This window comes from Myotis lucifugus, unplaced genomic scaffold, assembly GCF_000147115.1.
Source record: "Myotis lucifugus unplaced genomic scaffold, Myoluc2.0 scaffold_10, whole genome shotgun sequence".
Lineage (NCBI taxonomy): Eukaryota > Metazoa > Chordata > Mammalia > Chiroptera > Vespertilionidae > Myotis > Myotis lucifugus.
Window position 1 is genome coordinate 14,074,259 of NW_005871058.1, and position 19,586 is coordinate 14,093,844.

Consider the following 19,586-nt stretch of genomic DNA (forward strand, 5'->3'; position numbering starts at 1 on the left):
GGAGAGGAAATTGAAAGTATAAGGCAGTGGTAGGAGGGCCATTCCCCAATTAGGGAGAAAGAGACCTCTCTTCAGAAAGATGGAACCACCGGGAGTTCAGGGAGACTGGCAGGATGAGGGGGCCCCACCTGAAGGAAGCCCCCCGCCAGGATGGGGGGCACCAGCAGCACTGGCAGGATGGGCAGGGGGCAGCTGGCAGGATGGGCAGGGGGCAGCTGGCAGGCTGGAAGGGATGATGTTGGGCTTCACAGGGAAACAGAAACTGTCACAACAAAGAGGAGAGAGGGAGAGAGAGAGAGAGAGAGAGAGAGAGAGAGAGAGAGAGAGAGAGAGAGAGAGAGAGGTAACTAAGGGCAGAACATTTCATCACTGATTCTAGAATATCTTCAGATAAAAAGAGAACTCAGTGGAATATTAAGAAAATGCACAGATCATGGTATTTTCTGCAAAAGGTATGTTTAAAAACCTTCACCTCTGTGGAATATCTTTTTGCTTCATGTCTGTGTTGATGTTCTGCTACATTTGCCACAGTGCCAGCCAACTGATAAAGGTCTTGTTCCAGTGGAGCTCCCATGAAGTTCAGCATGGGCGGCTCCCAGCCACTGCGGAACCGTGGGACATATGGTGCAATAAACTGTTCTTTTGGCCACTCTGTTCTGTAGGTGTACAAAAAATAAAATTAAGAAATGTATTCATGCTCAAGATTATCTTTAGTAAGGCTAGCTATAAAACACAAACACAAATGCACAAAACAACAAAAACGGTGCATACCTAATCTGCTTTCCCTTCACCAAAAAGGTAAACATGTTCATCTCATATTTAATACATATAAAATGAAAGGAAGATTGAATTCTGCTTCATTACCTGTTTTTACACCATGCCTCAAATCCCCATTCATTCAACTTTTAAACATGGGTATATGTTTTCGAAAATTTGGGAAAGGACCAACGTGAAACTAGAAATGTGCTAAGTATTTAGAACATAAACTTCTCTAGTATCTAAAGTAGTTTCCGATTGTCATCTTTCCCTTCATTCTCTCCCATCATTCTGAAACCTCCTGATATTGGATATATTTTTCAAAAGAGAAACAGCAGAGAATGTTCTTAAGGTTTATGATTTTTTAAGTTATGAAGTCCCCAAAAATAAAACATTGCTGATTTTGTAAATTAAATGTATCAGCAACATTTTAATAAGTAAAATCAAGTTAGGACTAGTCTGTAATCACCATCATTATCCATTCATTTTTTAATGACTTTGAGTGACACTTATTTCTACAAGCCCCTAATCACTCATGAACCATAAAAATAACTAGGACAGAAATTATAGCTTCATTTCTGCTAAAATCTGTTTATCTTTCACACCTGATTTAATTCTTCAGATTATATTTCTACTTTAATGAAATTAGCCATTGCATTCAGATTATTATGTACCTTCATGATTATTTTTATCTTTATGAGTTTTTAAGTCAGTGTATTCATTTCCTAATACTCTTAGAATTAAAATAGCTTTTTCAGGCTTATCATAAAATCATAATATGCACAAATCTAGTAGGTTTAAGAAATCTATTTAATGAGTTTTTACATGATATAATATATACATAGTATGATATAGGGTTATATTAATAATAGAGGCCTGGTGTATGCACGGATTCGTGCACCAGTGGGGTCCCTCAGCCTGGCCTGCAGGGATCGGGCCTAAACCACCAGTCAGACATTCCCCGGGGCTCCCAGATTGTGAGAGGGCGCAGGACAGGCTGAGGGACCAGCCCCCCACCCCATTCACGAATCTGTGCACCTGGCCTCTAGTATTTTCAATATAAAAACAACTGCATGCTTTTAAAGAGCTTTCTGCTTGGTAAAACATTCAACATGTAAACCATATCCTAACACAAGCAGTTGCCAAAGTCCAAATGGTTTGGATTTTGGGAATGGTTTATATGTTTCAATAGAAAAAGGAAAACAAAATAGTGCCTGGGCCATTACTTTTAGGTTAGCCCTTTCAAAAGCATTAGGAAGACAAGCTTGTAAGTGACCATAGTGAGTGATTCCCTCCTTAAGTATTGACAGAAATAAAAAGACTTGGAAAGCCCTAGCTGGTTTGGCTCAGTGGATAAAGCGTCAGCCTGCAGACTGAAGCATCCTGGGTTCAATTCCGGTCAAGGGCATATGCCTGGTTGCGAGCTCAATCCCCAGTGGAGATCGTGCAGGAGGCAGCCAATCAATGATTCTCTCTCATCATTGATGTTTCTATCTCTCTCTCCCTCTCCCTTCCTCTCTGAATCAATAAAAATATTTTTTTTAAAAAAGACTTGGAAAAATAAGGAAAGCAAAAATTATTTATTCATGTATAATGAAAAGAGAAACATTTTTATTACTTGCTTTGCTCAGCAAACTTGAACACTGCAATTGTTAATTATTTGTTTTCCACAATCACTTTATTGATAAGATACAATTCTTAAAATTTCTCCCTCCTCCTTTCCATTTCCACACCACAATTCTAGTCCCAGATCTGACTTTGGGTGGTAAACACACAATGCAATATACAGATGATGTATTATAGAATTGTACAACTGAAACCTATATAATTTTATTAACCAATATCACCCCAATACATTTAATAGAAAATTTTAAAAAATAATGAACTACAGCATTATCATCCAAAGGGGCCTCTTCGCCTCTAGTCACTTCTGTCCTTATTTTTATTAAACTCAACTACAAGAATGATCTTTCCAAAAACACATATGTGTTTATGTCATACTCTACTTCACAAAGTTATTGGTTCTCCACAGCCTATAGAGCCTTGCTCCAACTCCACAGCATGGCATTAAGAGCCTTCATAACCCAGCCCTGCTCATTTCTGTTTGCCTCATTTAACACCATTCCTCCTTCCAATTCTCCACAATCCCCCACTACCCAAAGTCTATATTCTAAGTGAACACATATTCATACTTCAATCTACTGCTTCATGCCTTCCCTCGAGCTTCTCTCTCTGCTGGGAAGGCCCTTTCTCTGCTATGTATTTGTGGAAATCCTATCCATCCTGCTGACAGGCAGCTTAGAGAAATAATTATGAACATTGACTACAGGGCCAGATTACCTAGGTTCAAATCCCCACTCTGCCACGTATGAGTTGTTTGGCTTTGGGCAAATTAGTTTACCTCTCTATGCCTCAATTTCCTAATCTGTAAAATGGGAATAGTAACGTACCTCTATAAAGTGAATGAAAGAGTGACTAGCAAACTCTTCTGTATGTGTATGTCTATATAGAAACATGCATCTCTCTACTTAATGGTTTTAGCTATTGATTTTAAATGCCAGCTCTTCTTTGAACACTAACTACCCTCCTCTCTAAATCCCCTTCCTGACTGTTCCACCTTGCCAACCAATAGCAGTTTGTTTATGTCACTTTGGCATTTATCATGCCTTATATTCCATATACCTCTATGTTCTCCCCCAGACTTTTAGCCTTTCATGGGTTTTCATCTATAACACCTAGTCTTCATACTTAGAAGGTTAAATAAATGTCTTGTTAGATCGATACAATAAACAAAGAACAATACTTAAAGAATTATAGGTATTAGATGCTAAACTCATGTTTACCTGGCTTTCATCCAAGTTTCTCCCAATGACATCCACAGCTGTCTTTCATCTGTATTGACAGTATAATTTAAGAAATCAATTGTATCTTTAGTCAATAGGGGGCTGAGTACTGAACTGGCTAGTTCAGGACCTCCTGTTGCCTGCACCACCTAAAAACACAATACATCATTTTTTAGCAAGACGATGACGATTATTTGTATATTTTCAAAAGCCATGCCAAAACAAGCACTGGTTTTATAAACTCAAATTAACTTTTGATGTTGTGCAATGCACTACTGAATGAAAAACAGCTTGCCAGATGATCTGTCCAGATTGGTGGTGACTAATAATCTAAAATGAAAAGTTAATAATTTAACAGCTTTCATGGGCTCTGTCTATTGGCTGCATATCACTGTACTTGGAAAATACTAATATCTTTACAGAGAATTCTAAGTCAGATGGTTTAACCAACTCTGATTTTTGGTTTGTTAAAAAAAAAAAAGATCTTCACTGGAAATCTATTATGCCAAACTTGAAAAATATGGTTATAGAAAAGAAGACTATGCTCAAGCTAACAGTCTGTGGCTGTGCCTACAAAGATGTACAAAAATAAAAGGGCCTAAAGAGAAAAGTGAAATAAAGAGAACTGGGACTCTGAATCTATGTATTTTTCCCTAGAATTTAATCCAAGGAAATTGTCCTGACTTGAAATGGATAATTTAATGACTAGCACAAACAAATAAACAGGTGTAACTCCCTGATAAACAAAGTGATGATAAGAGAATTTCTGAAAACTGTTCCATATTTACTTCTCAGGGGCTATTTCCTGGCTAAAGAATGGCAGTTATTATCTCCTAAAGCAGAAACCAGAGCCCTTTTATAGGAATCTCACCTTCCCAGAGATGTGGCACAAGAAGAAAGAAATGTGTTTTTGAATGGTGCCAGACTAACAGTCACCTTCTCCCAGGCGTCCTGGTGTTCTGAGCCTGCTGTGCTGTGCAGACCTCTATGTATTTGACATGCTGCTTCCCAGCCTCCCAGAAGGCCCTCCTCCATCATCAGGTACCGCCTCTTCTGGAAAGCCCTTTTAACTCCACAATGTAACTCTGATGCACCTCTATGTCCCCAAAATCATTTGTGCATATTAGTAACAAATTGCATTATAGCTTATGGCTTACTTTTTAGTTTCTGCTCCCTTGAGGACTTGGACCAAGACTTATCTGATTTTGAATTGCAATAGACACAGTGTTACGGGAATGAATGAGAACAAACAAAAGAAAAAATGAAGGATAAGGGAGGTGGGCTCTTACTGAGAACAAAATCTACCTTGACAACCGGCACAGTCATTATTTACTTGCAAGCCTTACAAGTACTTCCAGTAAATACATAAGGAAAAAGTAAAGAGTAGAGGAGTAGAGGAATATTAAAGAGTTTATTTTCACAGAGGGAAGAGGGAATAAGACTAAAGCAGGTAAATAAAAGGCTATGGGCCAAAGTTCCCTCTCAAGAATGTGAGTAGACATGTGTGCATGCATGTGTGCTGTGGATATGCTTGCGTTCAGATGCTGAGGGTACAGGTTTAAACTCACAAGGTTTAAAGCCACTAAACTTTGTCTGGCTGAGAGTCAGGCCCTAGTAAATATTCCTTCCCATCTCCACATAAAATGTCTGGGCTCTATAGGCAGAACAGTAAATGGAGTAACAGAAATATTATGTTTGGGAAGACCATTAACAAGGAGTCACTGTTGAGGAAAAATAAAATATATCAATGTTTTCAGATACCTAGCCTAATTAGAAAGACTACATTTTGTATGCTATGGAAACTAGTCACTTTATTTTATATTCCTACTTTGTGTAATGACTCAATAGCTACTTATAATCTGTGAAAGTGTGAAATAAATGAGAAGAGGTGGCAAAACTGCATCATGAACAATACTTCCTAATACTCAAACTGAGATAGTATCAAATGTGTTAAAGAATAAAGAATACAAATTTTGTTAGTGAGCTAGAATCAGTTTCTTTGCATATGAATGGCCTTCTAATTTTAAAAATGCTTGTACAGCAAGAATTATTCAACTATAAATAGACAAGTGGAAACCTGATGCTCTCTATATAGCAGCAACATATGGAAGCATTCATAAATTACTGACGTAGCCTTGGACTTTCATCTTCTAATCTCTTATTGCCCAATTCTGACTTCATGCTGATAATGTCACTTACTTTCCTGTCTGTAAAGCAATGTCCATTTCATATTCTACTTCAGGTCTTGTCTAGTTACCCTTGGTGAAAGAAGAATGAGATTTATTCCTTTTTATTACTTAGATTCTCTTTTTCCCCCATTTCTTCCCTAATATTCAAGTAAAAGCTATGAGAAATGCTGAATTTGCTCCATTTTTTATAAAGATTAAAGAAGTTAATGACCGTAGTCTTCATATGCTCTAAATAAAAAATAGTAAAATGTATCTGCTTCATATAATTACCATTCTTACTCTTCAAAAAAATCACAGGAGCGGTACACAAAGCAACACTAACGGTTCTTATTGCTACTGTCATTCTACAAAGTAATCGTTTGCTCTTGGACAGGGTGAACCACTCACAATCACTCTAAACATTCCTGCCTTAGCCCCCAAAATAGGAAACTCTGTCCTCCTCAAAGTTTTTAAAAGAGGTTCTGCCTTCTTCCCACTTCTCTCTCATTTGTCTTCCCCACAAAAAGGGGAATGGTCTATATCAAATTTGTGGAATTATAGGAAAGGGTGATTTGTAGCCCAGTTTCCTTAGGATCTGTCTACGCATGAGGCCAATTGCTCCATCTGCTTGCTATTTCCATGCTTTTCTGAAACTTCAGCACTTTCCTCTGTGCACCCTTAAATATTATTCCAGCTCATTCTGCCAGCTCTCCTGCAGAACAAAGGGGTTGTACATAAAGCCAGCTTAGAAAACCCGCTGCTATATTATTTGTAAATATGAGAAATATAAAATGGGAAGGGAAGTGCATTACTGTGCCCACTTCATTAAATGTATAAGGAAAGAGCACACCTGTGTATTAAAAATCTAGAAAATGAAGATGTGTATCTTGGATTCTGGCCTCTGACACAAGTGGTATAACCTTTTGTTGGCTAACATTCCAGCTGCTTCATAAAGGAAATTATTCCCAATACACCATTTTGTTAGCTTCAAAATTATACCTCATTCAAAATATACATGTGGAGAAGGAAGTTTTCTGGGGGGGAAATTGTGTTATGTGCACATCACCACACTACAAACACAGTGTGCAGGCCAAAGACTGCCAACTGTCCCCTAGTGTCCCTTCTCCTCTTCCTCCTAGAAGAAGCTTCTGCATTTCAGATGGACACAGAGACACTCAATGGAAACTCTATTGCTTTAGTGTTAGGTGTTGGCTCCATGAGGAAGTTTAGGCCAACTGGATAATAGCAGAAATTATCTGTCTAAGCTCAAAGTTCTTCTTTAAAGACAACGCTCTTTGCCTTTGTACAGCTATTACAAGGATATGGAGGTAAATGAGCTTCCACTCTAGATATCTATTATAATAAAAGCATAATTTGCTAATTAGACCAGACGTCCTTCCAGACGATTTTCCAGATGAAGCCAGGGCCGCAAGGGAAACCCGGGTCCCGGGTGCCAGAGGGAAGCTGGTGCCGGCAGCCAGGGGAAGGAAAGCCTACTCTTGCACGAATTTCGTGCATCGGGCCTCTAGTCTAACATAAATGCTCAATTCTTCCTCTTGGAAACATTTTCTTCCTTTGGCTTCTAGAATTCCACAATATTCTTGTGTTTCTCTTCCTGACTTACTACTTCTTCTCAATCTCTTTGCTAGTCTTTCCCATTTTTTGACCCTGAAACTGCCTTGGCTTCATCAGTCCTTGTCCGTCTTCTTTATTTATAATCACTCCCTTGGTGGCATCATTCAATTTCCTGGCTTCAAATGCCTTCTCTATGTAGATAGCCCTCAAATTTATATCTCTAGGCCTGATTTCTCCACTGAACTCCAAATTCAAATATTCAACTACCAGTTCAAGTTTTTCCATCTGGATATAACTCAATTTTCACATGACTAAAACCAAATTCCTTATCTTCTTCCAAAACCCCATTTCACCCAGTCTTCACCAACTCAGTTAATAATCAGTCCATCTTTCCAGTCAGGCTAAAAATTATTGGGTCTTGCACAGCACATCTAATCTACCAGCAGATCTTGTTGCTTCTATGGTTTATAACCAAAATCTGACTTCTCATCACCTTTGATGTTACCTGGTCCAAACACCATAATCTCTTGTCTGCGTTATTTTAACAGCCACCTCAGTCCCTTCTTGCCCCAAATTTCTAATCATTCAGAAAGAGCAATCCTTTCCTTTTCTGCTGAAAACTCTCCAAAAATGTTAAAGGTTTTACAATCACCTAAAAGGTCCAACGACACATGTCTGCCTGTTAATTTGCTGACCTCCTCCCTTACTCTGTTACAATTACAAAACCAATATATTCCAAGAACATGATTTGCATATTATCACCTAAGATCATTTATATTAGCTATTCTCTGCCTGCAATTTTCTTTCTGCAGAAATCCATGTGACTCATTCCTCACTTTGTTGGCTCAAATGACACCTTTTCAGTGAGTTGTACCCTTAACCAACCCTATTCAAAAATTGTAGCATGCACGCACACACATACACACATGCACCTGAAACACTCCCCGTTCACCTTCCCTGCTGTATTTTTTCACATAGCACTTACTTTTAGTGAACTGTATTAGTTATGAATTTATTTAGGTTATGATTTATTCCTCCATATTAAAATATAAGTTCTGAGAGGATAAGAATGTATGTCTGTTTTGTGCCTTATGAGCTACTAATAATGCCAAACACATACCGCAGGCTATCAATTAGTATTTGTTAAATAAATAAATAAACAAACAAAAAAAACACCCAAATGACTGACTCAGAGACAGCTGAGGTGATGGAGGAAGACCTCAATGAAAAGAATCTGAGTCTCTGAGTAACATCATGGAGAAAAGCCATCCACACAGCCCCAGACTCGTCATGCCGAGCCTATTGTGTGACAATGAGAAAAATGTCTATATTGCTTGCTAGTATCTACTGAAACACTAGTATACGATAAACCTTTATTTCTTTTCATTCCCCTAGATCTGTCAGAGACGACAGTTTCCACAGCTCTAAAGTAAGTGAAATACATGATTTCTAAGGTTCCTTTAAACTCTTAAATTTCACATTCTCAATGTTTACATAGATGATGAGGTAAAAAAGAAAAACTGTCTATATAATCTAACAGACACTTGGGGTTCAAAAACATACTAAGAATGATTATGTTCTTAAATTTATAAAATCTTACCATATTTAATGGAGTAAATAAAAAGTGAACCAAATCTGCAGCACTGGGGTTCTGAATATGGGACTTCAATTTGGCCTGTAACATTAAGAGAACAGACAAACATATTACTATGATGTAACTGACCAAAAGACAGACATCTGACAATGACCCAGACGAAGAGTTCTTTATTACTAGATTCATTTTTAGTATATTAATTAGCATGGGTGAGTCAGATTAGGAAAATTTACTTTTAAAAAAGGAGTCATTTTTTTATCAAGTTTCTTAGATGATCATATTTTATAATCTGTGTTCTAACTAAAGGCAAATAAAAACCCATATAAAAATCTACAAGAATAATTTTATCTCTTAATTTAATTAGGAACATCCTGGCTAGACTTTGATCTCTTTTATTTATTTCTTTTAACTATACATAAATAAATTTCACTTACTAGAAGGTTAAATCCATGTTTAAACTTTTGAAAACAGTCAATAAATTCATCGGGAGGTGGAGGTTTTGCCCGCAGAGTTAAAACACCCTCTAAAGAAATAAGTAGGAGGAGGAGTAGATGAGAGCACATTGTCAAAAAAATAAATAAATAAATAATTAACAACCAAAACATAAAATGAAAAAAAATTTAAAAGTCCACATTTATGTCTGTAAAGTTTGATGATTATACCAGGTATCATGCTACATAGCTACCTACCACATCTCATAGTCTGACTATAACAAATTAAGATGACCCAACATTTGAAATGGATTCCTCTACTTTTAGGCACCACCAAATCCTCATTTGATTCCACAAATTTTTACTATAGCCTTTCTAAATGGGAGTCATTATGCTTGTCATTGTGAAGACTATAAAAATGTATAACTTATAAGCCCTGCTCTTAAGGGCCTTAAAATGTAATAGAAGACATGATTGAGATAAATAACAAAGATGTACCAAGTGAGTGCTATTAGAAAGACACTGCAGCTGGTTGGGAGGCAGAGAAATGTATACCTAAGAGATGTTTCATGGGGAAAGCAGCTTTGAAGATGGGATTTGAAAGTTTTGTTCCAGACAGCATGAGCAAAAACATGGAAAAAAGGAAATTGAATGTACATGAAATAACAAACAATAAAGCAAAGAAACATGAGAATGGAAAAGTAGATCAGGTTAGATTGTGGATAACCTTTGACTGCCAGGGTGAGGGAGGGGTGGACTTAAGCAACAGAACATGGAATTAACATGCTTTTTAGCAGAGAATGAAGTGACTACCCTAGTGCTTTAAGACAACTATCCTCATAGAGTAAGACTAGAGATTTGAAAACTGCTTAGAAAGCTGGGTAAAAACTGATGCCAGCTTGAAGCACATTCTGTTTATGAAAATGAAAAGGGAAAAAACTGGATAAAAGAAACACTGAAAAAATTAAGTTGATGTTGGTTATCAACTATAGAATGGAGTCAAAGAAGAATCTGTGGTGTTGAATCTCAGCGATCAAGAGAATAGTATACCCTTCAAAGGATACAGGAGCACTAAGTGATTTGTGACATCAGGAAATAATAATACTGAATTTCAGAATATACAGGGTGGGGCAAAAGTAGGTTTATAGTTGTCAGTATGGGAAACACAGATTATTCTTGTATTATTATTTATTAATCACTGTCTTATTTTCCATACAAATAACTGTAAACCTACTTTTGTCCCACCCTGTTTAAAGGTGAGGTACATTCAGATATTCACATCTGGAAGACAAGTCTACAGTTCATATGCTTATGATGTAGACATAAGCTAGAGAAAGATCTGGAAGTCACAGGAAATGAAAGGGATATTTATTTGCTATTCTTTTATATATTTAAGTCTATAGCATTTTGTTCCATAATTATAATTTTATATATTTTGGCACCATTTTAAATAGCTGAACTACAGCATACTAAAAAACTATTTGTATGTTATTTGTTTGTGACCTGAATATACTATTTGGAATTTTGTGATAAGAAAAGGTTCAAACCCATTGACATTTGTATCTGTTTTAATGAGAAAAGTCAATCCTTTTATTTAACAAAATAATGAGGTTCTATATTTACAGTAAAATAAATCCAAATATGGAAGAACAGAGCTATGAGTTTGCTTAACAAGTATTAATTTTATAATCACTACAAACACACAGCCACTACCTGAATTTCAGTCTGTGATTTAAGTAAAGTATCCTAGAGTCTTTACTGTACCAACTTGGAACCAGATTGGACTCTTCCCTGGCTCGTCTTCGTCTCTGCCTAAAGCCTGGTGCTCTCCCAGAACTAGAAAAGGCGCCTGGGTTCACTGTCAGTATATGTTGCTGAGCTTTTCACAAGGGCAGAACCAGCCCACCACTGGAATTCTGATTGGACTTCAGAAGATAAAGAATATCCAACTTACCTCCTGGTCCTTTCCTTTTACCTTTCTTAGTTTTCTTCCTTTTAGAAAGCTCAGAAAATGCTTCAGCTGCTTTTTGGAGTTTTGTGATAAAAAATTCAATGTCATCCAAAATATGGTTTAAGATTTGCTGAAATTAGAAATTATAGAATTAAATATAAAACAAACCTATTTTTGCCTTGGCTATACATAATCAATAAAGAAAAATCGGGAAGTTATAAAAAAGAAACACTTCCTACATGCAAATTTCAAGTTTGTCATTAATTCTAAGGATTGAACTAATATGCCTGTGGCCAAAGTGTGACATTTATATTTTTCTTTAGCTTAATTCTGCTCTATTTTAATACCATCAAGAAAGCATTCACAATATCTATTCAGAACATTAATTATTTTTCAATTACTCTATTTTTCTCATAGTGTTCTCTCACATAAAGTTAGGGGAAAATAATTCTAAGAAATATTGTTACACACGCACTAAGCATTTTTGTTTTTCTAATAAGTGTCTCAACAATATTATTTCATGGAATTAAAGGTAAATAAAATGTTGTGATAAACTAATAAAGACATAGATAATCTACAATTATAGGCATTAAAAAGAGTTTCTACATGGTGAAATAAAATTCATGATGAACTATGCTTTCAGGGCTCATCAGATCAATTTTGATCATCTCATATAGTATAAACGTTAGCTGACTTTCTCTAGTTTGTGTGAAACTTGACATTCTTCTAATTCAGCGGTTCTCAACCTGTGGGTCGCGACCCCTTTGGGGGTGGAACGACCCTTTCACAGGGGTCGCCTAAGACCATCAGAAAACACATATATAATTACATATTGTTTTTGCAATTAATCACTAGGCTTTAATTATGTTCAATTTGTAACAATGAAAATACATCCTGCATGTCAGATATTTACATTGTGATTCATAACAGTAGCAAAATTATAGTTATGAAGTAGCAACGAAAATAATTTTATGGTTGGGGGTCACCACAACATGAGGAACTGTATTAAAGGGTTGTGGCATTAGGAAGGTTGAGAACCACTGTTCTAATCCAAGACTAGAAACTGGTATTAAATGAACTTTTTAGTACAATAAGTAATAGTGCAATATAAAAATTAAATTCCAAACATCAAATTCCTCTGTTTGTTTCCAAATTGAACATGAGTGCAGTATAAAAAGTAATTATATTGGCATCGTATTTTATGATTATACCACAGGGCATTGTCATTCTGCAAGTAAATTATTATGGAAAAATAAAAATAGCCTTATCCTTTATAAGAAATTAAAATTGACATATCTACTCTTAAAATGTCATTTAACTTTTTATCTTTCAGGCATTATAAAATATTTTCAATAAAGGACAGTAAGACATATTAAAGATACTTCAATTATGAATTACAAACTATGAAAAAACAAACACACCTCAAATCTGATCATTCCATTTAAATTCCCTTGTAAGCTAGTTAATATGTTAATTCTTCTGTCACTAATTAATGATTTGCATAAAGTCTTCTAGTTAAATATTGCCCAAAGGAAAAAAAAAGTTAAGAAAAAAAAATAATTCAAAGGGCATAACTACCAATAGAAAGAGAAAATATAGTTTCCACAAAACATCTTTATTGAATCAACTTCCTCTTTTAAAATAAAGGCAGCAGTCTAAAGATGAATGCTGTCCTTACCACATCTCGGTCAATTCGGGCCGCCGTCATCTCGGGTGTTTCTTCATGCCCATGATACTGCCTGAGCTTCTCAACTAGAGAAAGGAGAATCATAACTCTTTCAGCCTGTTGCTTAAGTAATACTAATATAGGCAATTAAACATTGGCTAGAAAATTGGCTAGATACAAAATCAAAACTCTGCTCGTTATCTATGACAGGCATCCTTGCCACCACTAACAGAAGCACTTGGGCAGAGCTGAAGTACTTGCTTTCTACCTTTATGTTGATTTACCTTGTAATTTCCCCGCTAGTTTCCCTCTTCCCTGTGTCAGCTGCCTATGAAACCAACCCTAACTCAGCATCCTGTAATTCCCACCCAAGAAATATAAACCCACAGTTATACACCTACATCGTAAATAGTGGGCAATTAATTCTAATGCCACAGAGCTTGTAATTTTCATATATTCCAACATTGTGATTTCAATAAGCTTTGGGGGTTCTGAGAGTAAAGTGTTTCTTAAAATTATTATTTTCGCCGAAACCGGCTTGGCTCAGTGGATAGAGCGTCGGCCTGCGGACTGAGGGGTCCCGGGTTCGATTCCGGTCAAGGGCATGTACCTGGGTTGCGGGCACATTCCCAGTGGGGGATGTGCAGGAGGCGGCTGATCGATGTTTCTCTCTCATCGATGTTTCTGGTTCTCTATCTCTCTCCCTTCCTCTCTATAAAAAATCAATAAAATATATTTTTAAAAAAAATTATTATTTTCATTAAACTTAAAACCCACAATGTTGGGCTCATTAATTTTAAGCTATGTGTTTTAAAAGTATAAATACCTATAGAAAATTTCAAATTAAAGAGTAAATTTCTTAAGAGCATTCAAGATGTTCAGTTAGCTCATTTGGCTAAAGTATGATGTTAATCATAAGATCATTATCATGAACTCATTTCTGATACGAGTAGGTTAAAACTACCACTGACACAGATACTTGTACAAATATTTCACAGTATTCGAAATGAAAAAAAAAAGGTATGGATGAAATAGGAAAAATGTATCATCACCAATGGAAATACAACTCTTGATATATCATTGTGACTCATGATGTTTGATATAGAGAACTACAAAAAAATATTGAAAATTCGATATTGCTATGTCTCTTTTAGGCCTAACTTTTACTATAAATGGAATACTCATCAAAAAAAAAGAAAAAAAGAAGAAATCACTTAGTCTTATGAAACATAATTAGTGGCATTAAGTAGTTTAAGATAATGAGAACTTATATATATAAAATCTTTCTAGTGAACTGCTATTTTACCTGTGGGTAGCTACTATCTTCCTATGGTATATACTACAGAAAGCAGCACATTGTACTTGAAATAAAGCTATGAGGAACTCCAGATAGGTGAGATGGGAGGCTGAGGTGAGGGGGAGATGTGGTATTTCTCAGACTTTTTAAGGGTCTGTGCAACCCCACTGCCACTATCTCTATTCTACAGAGATTACTTCTGGCAGTCAGGGGTAGAGCTACCTCAAGGATTCAAAGGAATTTTTCAAACTGAGTCAACCAGAGCCTTCAGTGGGAACAGAAAGATACTCCTTTTGGGGGTCTTTCCAACTACAAATTGGCTGGCATTGCTCAGTGGTTAACGTCAACCTATGAACCAGGAGGTCGAGGTTCAATTCCTGGTCAGGGCACATGACTGGGTTATGGCTCGATCCCCAGTAGGGGGCGTACAGGAGGCAGCCAATCAATGATTCTCTCTCATCATTGATGCTTCTATCTCTCCCTCTCCTTTCCTCTCTGAAATCAATAAAAATATTTAAAAAACAAAAAACTGGCCTGGATCCAAACAGAAACTCACATAAGTATTGTATTCTGCTTAACCTAGTAGTAAATTAGTTCTGTAAATCTGATCTTATATATATGAGGTTGCATACAGTAATTTAGACAAAATCTAATGAGCCTAGGAACTCCTGCGGCTCAATTTTCTTTTTGTTGTAAATTAGGTTTTACAGATGTTTTTGCAGGTTTATTCTTCCATGAAAACAATAGCAACAACCAAAATACCATAAATACATAAAAAGTAGAAAACACTATAAACTCCTAACTAGTTTTTTTTTTTTTAAAAAAAAAAAATATATATATATATATCTATATATATATATATTGATTTCAGAGAGGAAGGGAGAGGGAGAGAAAGAGAAACATCAATGATGAGAAAGAATCATTGATCAGCTGCCTCCTGTATGCCCCACTCTGGGGATCGAGCCTGCAGCAGGGGCGTGTGCCCTGACCGGGAATTGAACCGTGACCTCCTGGTTCATAGGTTGACGCTCTAGGTTGACGCTCATCTGCAGAGCCATGCCGGCTGGGCATCCTAACTAGTTTTTTATGCACAAAATTTTACAGACAAAAATGAATTAATAGAAATTTATGTAATTCCTAAAAACAGAAACTGTTATAAAGTTAAAATAAGCAATAATTCTGTTACTTTATTTTTGAAAAAAATGGATGCTTCAAAGATTTCTTTCTTTCATCTATTTGGTAGATGGGCTTATGTGTAAACCTCTGAAAATGACTTTAAGGATAAGAGAAATCTAAATAAAGTAGAAAGCATTTCAGAAAATAAAATGATCTCAACTTGGTAAAAAAGAGAACCACCACAAATTCTGCTTACTATACTGAACGAGATACTGTTATTGACATTATTTGCTATCAGACTCACAGCAACCCATGAGTTATTATTCCCACTAGAGGCCCGGTGCATGAATTCTTGCACAGTTGGGGTCCCTCGGCCTGGCTGGTGATGGGGGCCTATCGGGGCCGGCCAGCTGGGGTGCGGGGGGGACTGCAGGAGGTTGGCTGTGGGAGTGCACTGACCACCAGCGGGCAGCTCCTGCATTGAGCGTCTGCCCCTGATGGTCAGTGTGCATCATAGCAACCGGTCGACCGATCATTTGGTCGCTTAGGCTTTTAGATAGATGATAGATAGATAGATAGATAGATAGATAGATAGTTAGATAGAGAGATAGATAGATGATAGATAGATAGATTATATTATCCATAAGTGAGGTTGAAGCACAAGCAGATAAACTGTCCAGGGTCACACAGGTAGATCCCAGTCTTGCTCCCACATTTGACTCCCCAGACTCAAGGTACAGTATAATGTCACTCATTTTGGCAATCAAGTTCTACTGTTTGGATAAACTCTACAAATAATGCTTCATTCAATAGAAGATAAGTGATTTAAGAAGTTGCATTGAACTAGGAGGCAAAAGAGTGAGGCTCTAGTCCTCACTAAATTCAAACTCACTAGATCACAATTTATTCACCCTTAAAATAAAGAGATTGGACCAAGCACGTTTTAAGGCATTTTCTAGTCATAACAATTTCAGATTTGGTAAAACATTCTCACATATAAAAAGTTACATTAAGTTCTATGCTTATGATTATTTGTCTTTACAAAAAGACTGTCAAGTTGAAATGGTCCTTTTGACATACAAAAGGTCCATTTGACAAGGTTAGGCAGATGGCAGGTGCCTTTTACCTCTTTTCCACTGTCCTACCCCTGTCCTGACATCCTTTCCATGTAACCACAACTAAGTTGGTCAAAAGAAAACAGTGGTAAGATAATAATAATGGAAAGAATTAGAAGTATAACCTTAAATTTTAAAAAAAACCTCACAGCCAGTGTTGCTCAGTGGTTGGTGTCCACCCATGAACCAAGGAGGTCAGGGTTTGATTCCTGGTAAGGCACATGCCCGGGTTTCAGGCTCAATCCCCAGTAGGGGGCTTGCAGGAAGCAGCTGATCAATGATTCTCATCATTGATGTTTCTATCTCTCCCTCTCTCTTCCTCTCTCTAAAATCAATAAAAACATATTAAAAAATAAAATAAAAAACCTCATAGTCTCTTGTTTGGTATATATTCTGTTACCATCCTTTTAATTGTTAGTAGAGTCAAACCTTCCACCTTTGATTGCATTAAAAAATAATCTAATCCTAACACCTTATTTATTAAATGATTGGCCTGAATTCCTCATATACAATAATCTTAATAGTGTTCAAGCTTAATATTCCTTTATCTAAGATTTAAATTTTGAAAACTAATCTCAAGCTTCAGCTCATAAATTAACATCAGATTTTGAAAGCAAGAATTACATCACAACCCCATGTAAATGTTCATTAAGTATCAATTCCTAGAAATACTCACAGTCCCCCTGGTCAGCTGCCCACGCAGACCAGGCTGCCACCCGACTTCTAACATCCACCTGGGTAACAGTCCCAGGGGGCACAGGGGCAGGAGCTCTGGGTGGAGGCGGTATACCGGGGTCTGCCTTGGAAATCATCCTAAAAATGATGAAAACAAATTGAATCTTTACCATCTCTATTTCTATGACATCAATTCTCTCAGTGGATGGTCTTAGTTCTCTAACCTCAAGAAGACTACGTCAAGCAGCAGAACAGTAAGGATTTCCTAACTCTTCCTTATTACATATATTTGTAAATGTATGAAAAATAAAAAAAATTAAATTCAGCTGAAAATTAGGTTCAACTTTTTAAAATTCAGCTGAAAACTAGGTTTAACCATTTTCTGGTCTCCTGTGATTTGGAAAGGCTGTGGACTAACTGTAGTCCTCATGTCCATTTGGACTCCCTTGAGCCACCTTCCCCAAAATGCCACTCATCTTTCGTGGCTCTAGGACAGCACAGGTGGCAGAAGCCACATCAGAGACAGACCGGGAACATAGACAGAAACTGCTCACACTCTGACAAACCTGGGAGGCAAAGGGGTTGAGATTACAGGTTGTAATCTGTAAACTATACAGTCATGAAAGTAATTCTTATAAATCTTTCGAGCAGCAGTTCTCAACCTGTGGGTCACGACCCCTTTGGGGGTCAAACGACCCTTTCACAGGGGTCGCCTAAGACCATCGGAAAACACATATATAATTACATATTGTTTTTGTGATTAATCACTATGCTTTAATTATGTTCAATTTGTAACAATGAAACTGGGGGTCACCAGAACATGAGGAACTGTATTAAAGGGTCGTGGCATTAGGAAGGTTGAGAACCAATGCTATAGAGGAAAAAAAGACTTAAAAACAAATCAATTCTACCCCTTAATTCCTGTTCCTGTTTTTACCTCAGGGCATCAGGCCGCCTCTTCTGCTTCCCTCCTTTGCTGTCGCTGATTGCACTTTCAATATCTTCAGTAATTAGGTTTGCCTGCAATGAAAGACAAGTTACCTCAGAGGTTATAGATGTTCTTGTCTCGATATGCAGGTTAAAACAGAAAAGGAGGTTATGTTCCCTGTCTGAATCAATGAGTACCTTGATGCAAAATAGAACTGGGTGTGTTTTTTTAAATCTGCTTTCAAAGCACACTCTTCCTTTTGATGGTGAACTTTACAATGACAAGATTTAAAAACTGAAGGAATTTTTAAATAGTGTTTAAATTTTTTAAATATTGATTCCTTTAGTTTAAAAACAGCTATCCTTGCATAAAGGCAAATAGAAAAAGAATTTGCAAATAGAAAAAATTAACATAAGTATAATCATATGCTAAAAATGTAACTAGGTAGCCCTAGCTGCTTTGGCTCAGTGGACAGAGAAGCGGCCTGCGGACTGAAGGGTCCTCGGTTCGATTCCGGTCAACAGCATATACCTCGGTTGTAGGCTCCATCCCCAGTCCTGGTCTGGACCCCATGCAGGAGGCAACCAATCGATGTATCTCACATCAATGTTTCTCTTTTCTCTCTCCCCCTCTCTTCTACTCTTTCTAAAAACCAATGGAAAAATATCCTTGGGTAAGGACTAACAAAAAACAACAAAAAGGAAAGTATAACTAAGTAAATATCTTCCCAAGAAGAAATGAAGATGTTAGAAGCACACGTATGTACGGTGGAGTTCCTTCCCTTCTCATCCTCAGTATCCACTAGGCACCCATCCGCCCACAGACAGAGTGATCTGTTCCAACAGAACTGCTCCCAGTGCAGGATAAAGCCACTATAATCACAGATGACCCCAATCACAGATGACCCCACTATAATCACAGATGTACCCTTTTCGATAACCACTTTATTTTATCATTTCAGGTAAAAATTAACATCCTCCAAACAATTAACTTCTCCAACAAGAACATTTGATTCTCTTTTCTTGGGAATTGATGTGAGATTAGCAGCAAAGAAGTTTATTTTGTTTGATTGTGAAGTTTATATATAACCCATGATTATTACTGTGTATTAGACTCTTGCTGGCATGCATCCATCTCCTATTTTTGTTCCTGCTTGTTCTCTATAATTATGTATGTTTTTCTCAAACATGTATACATAAAATATTCTTTTGCCATAAGCACAGGTAATCATAAAATTAGAGAGCTGAGGACACTTAAAGATTATCTTATCTGTTCTCCTTGCTTTATAATTTAGGAAACTAAGAAATAAATACTTCTTTGATGGTGTGGTCAAGGTCACATTGCTAGTTAAATGAGAGTGCTAAAGCAGCCCAGTCCAGTGTTATTTCCATAAGAACATCCTACTCTCAGGAAGACACTACAAACACCATGCCAAAGGCTTCCTGTTATGTGGGAGATTAAAACTGTAGAT

General features: G+C 36.9%; 1 protein-coding gene across 1 annotated transcript in view; it reads right to left on the reverse strand.

The window, feature by feature from the left end:
• Positions 1-19,586, reverse strand: part of EPS8 (epidermal growth factor receptor pathway substrate 8) — a 103,967-nt gene that overhangs the window by 32,238 nt on the left and 52,143 nt on the right. Inside the window, 8 exon segments of the mRNA XM_023750077.1 lie at positions 473-656; positions 3,600-3,748; positions 8,943-9,017; positions 9,371-9,459; positions 11,322-11,448; positions 12,997-13,070; positions 17,189-17,325; positions 18,125-18,207. Of these exon segments, the coding sequence (XP_023605845.1) occupies positions 473-656; positions 3,600-3,748; positions 8,943-9,017; positions 9,371-9,459; positions 11,322-11,448; positions 12,997-13,070; positions 17,189-17,325; positions 18,125-18,207 (918 nt within the window).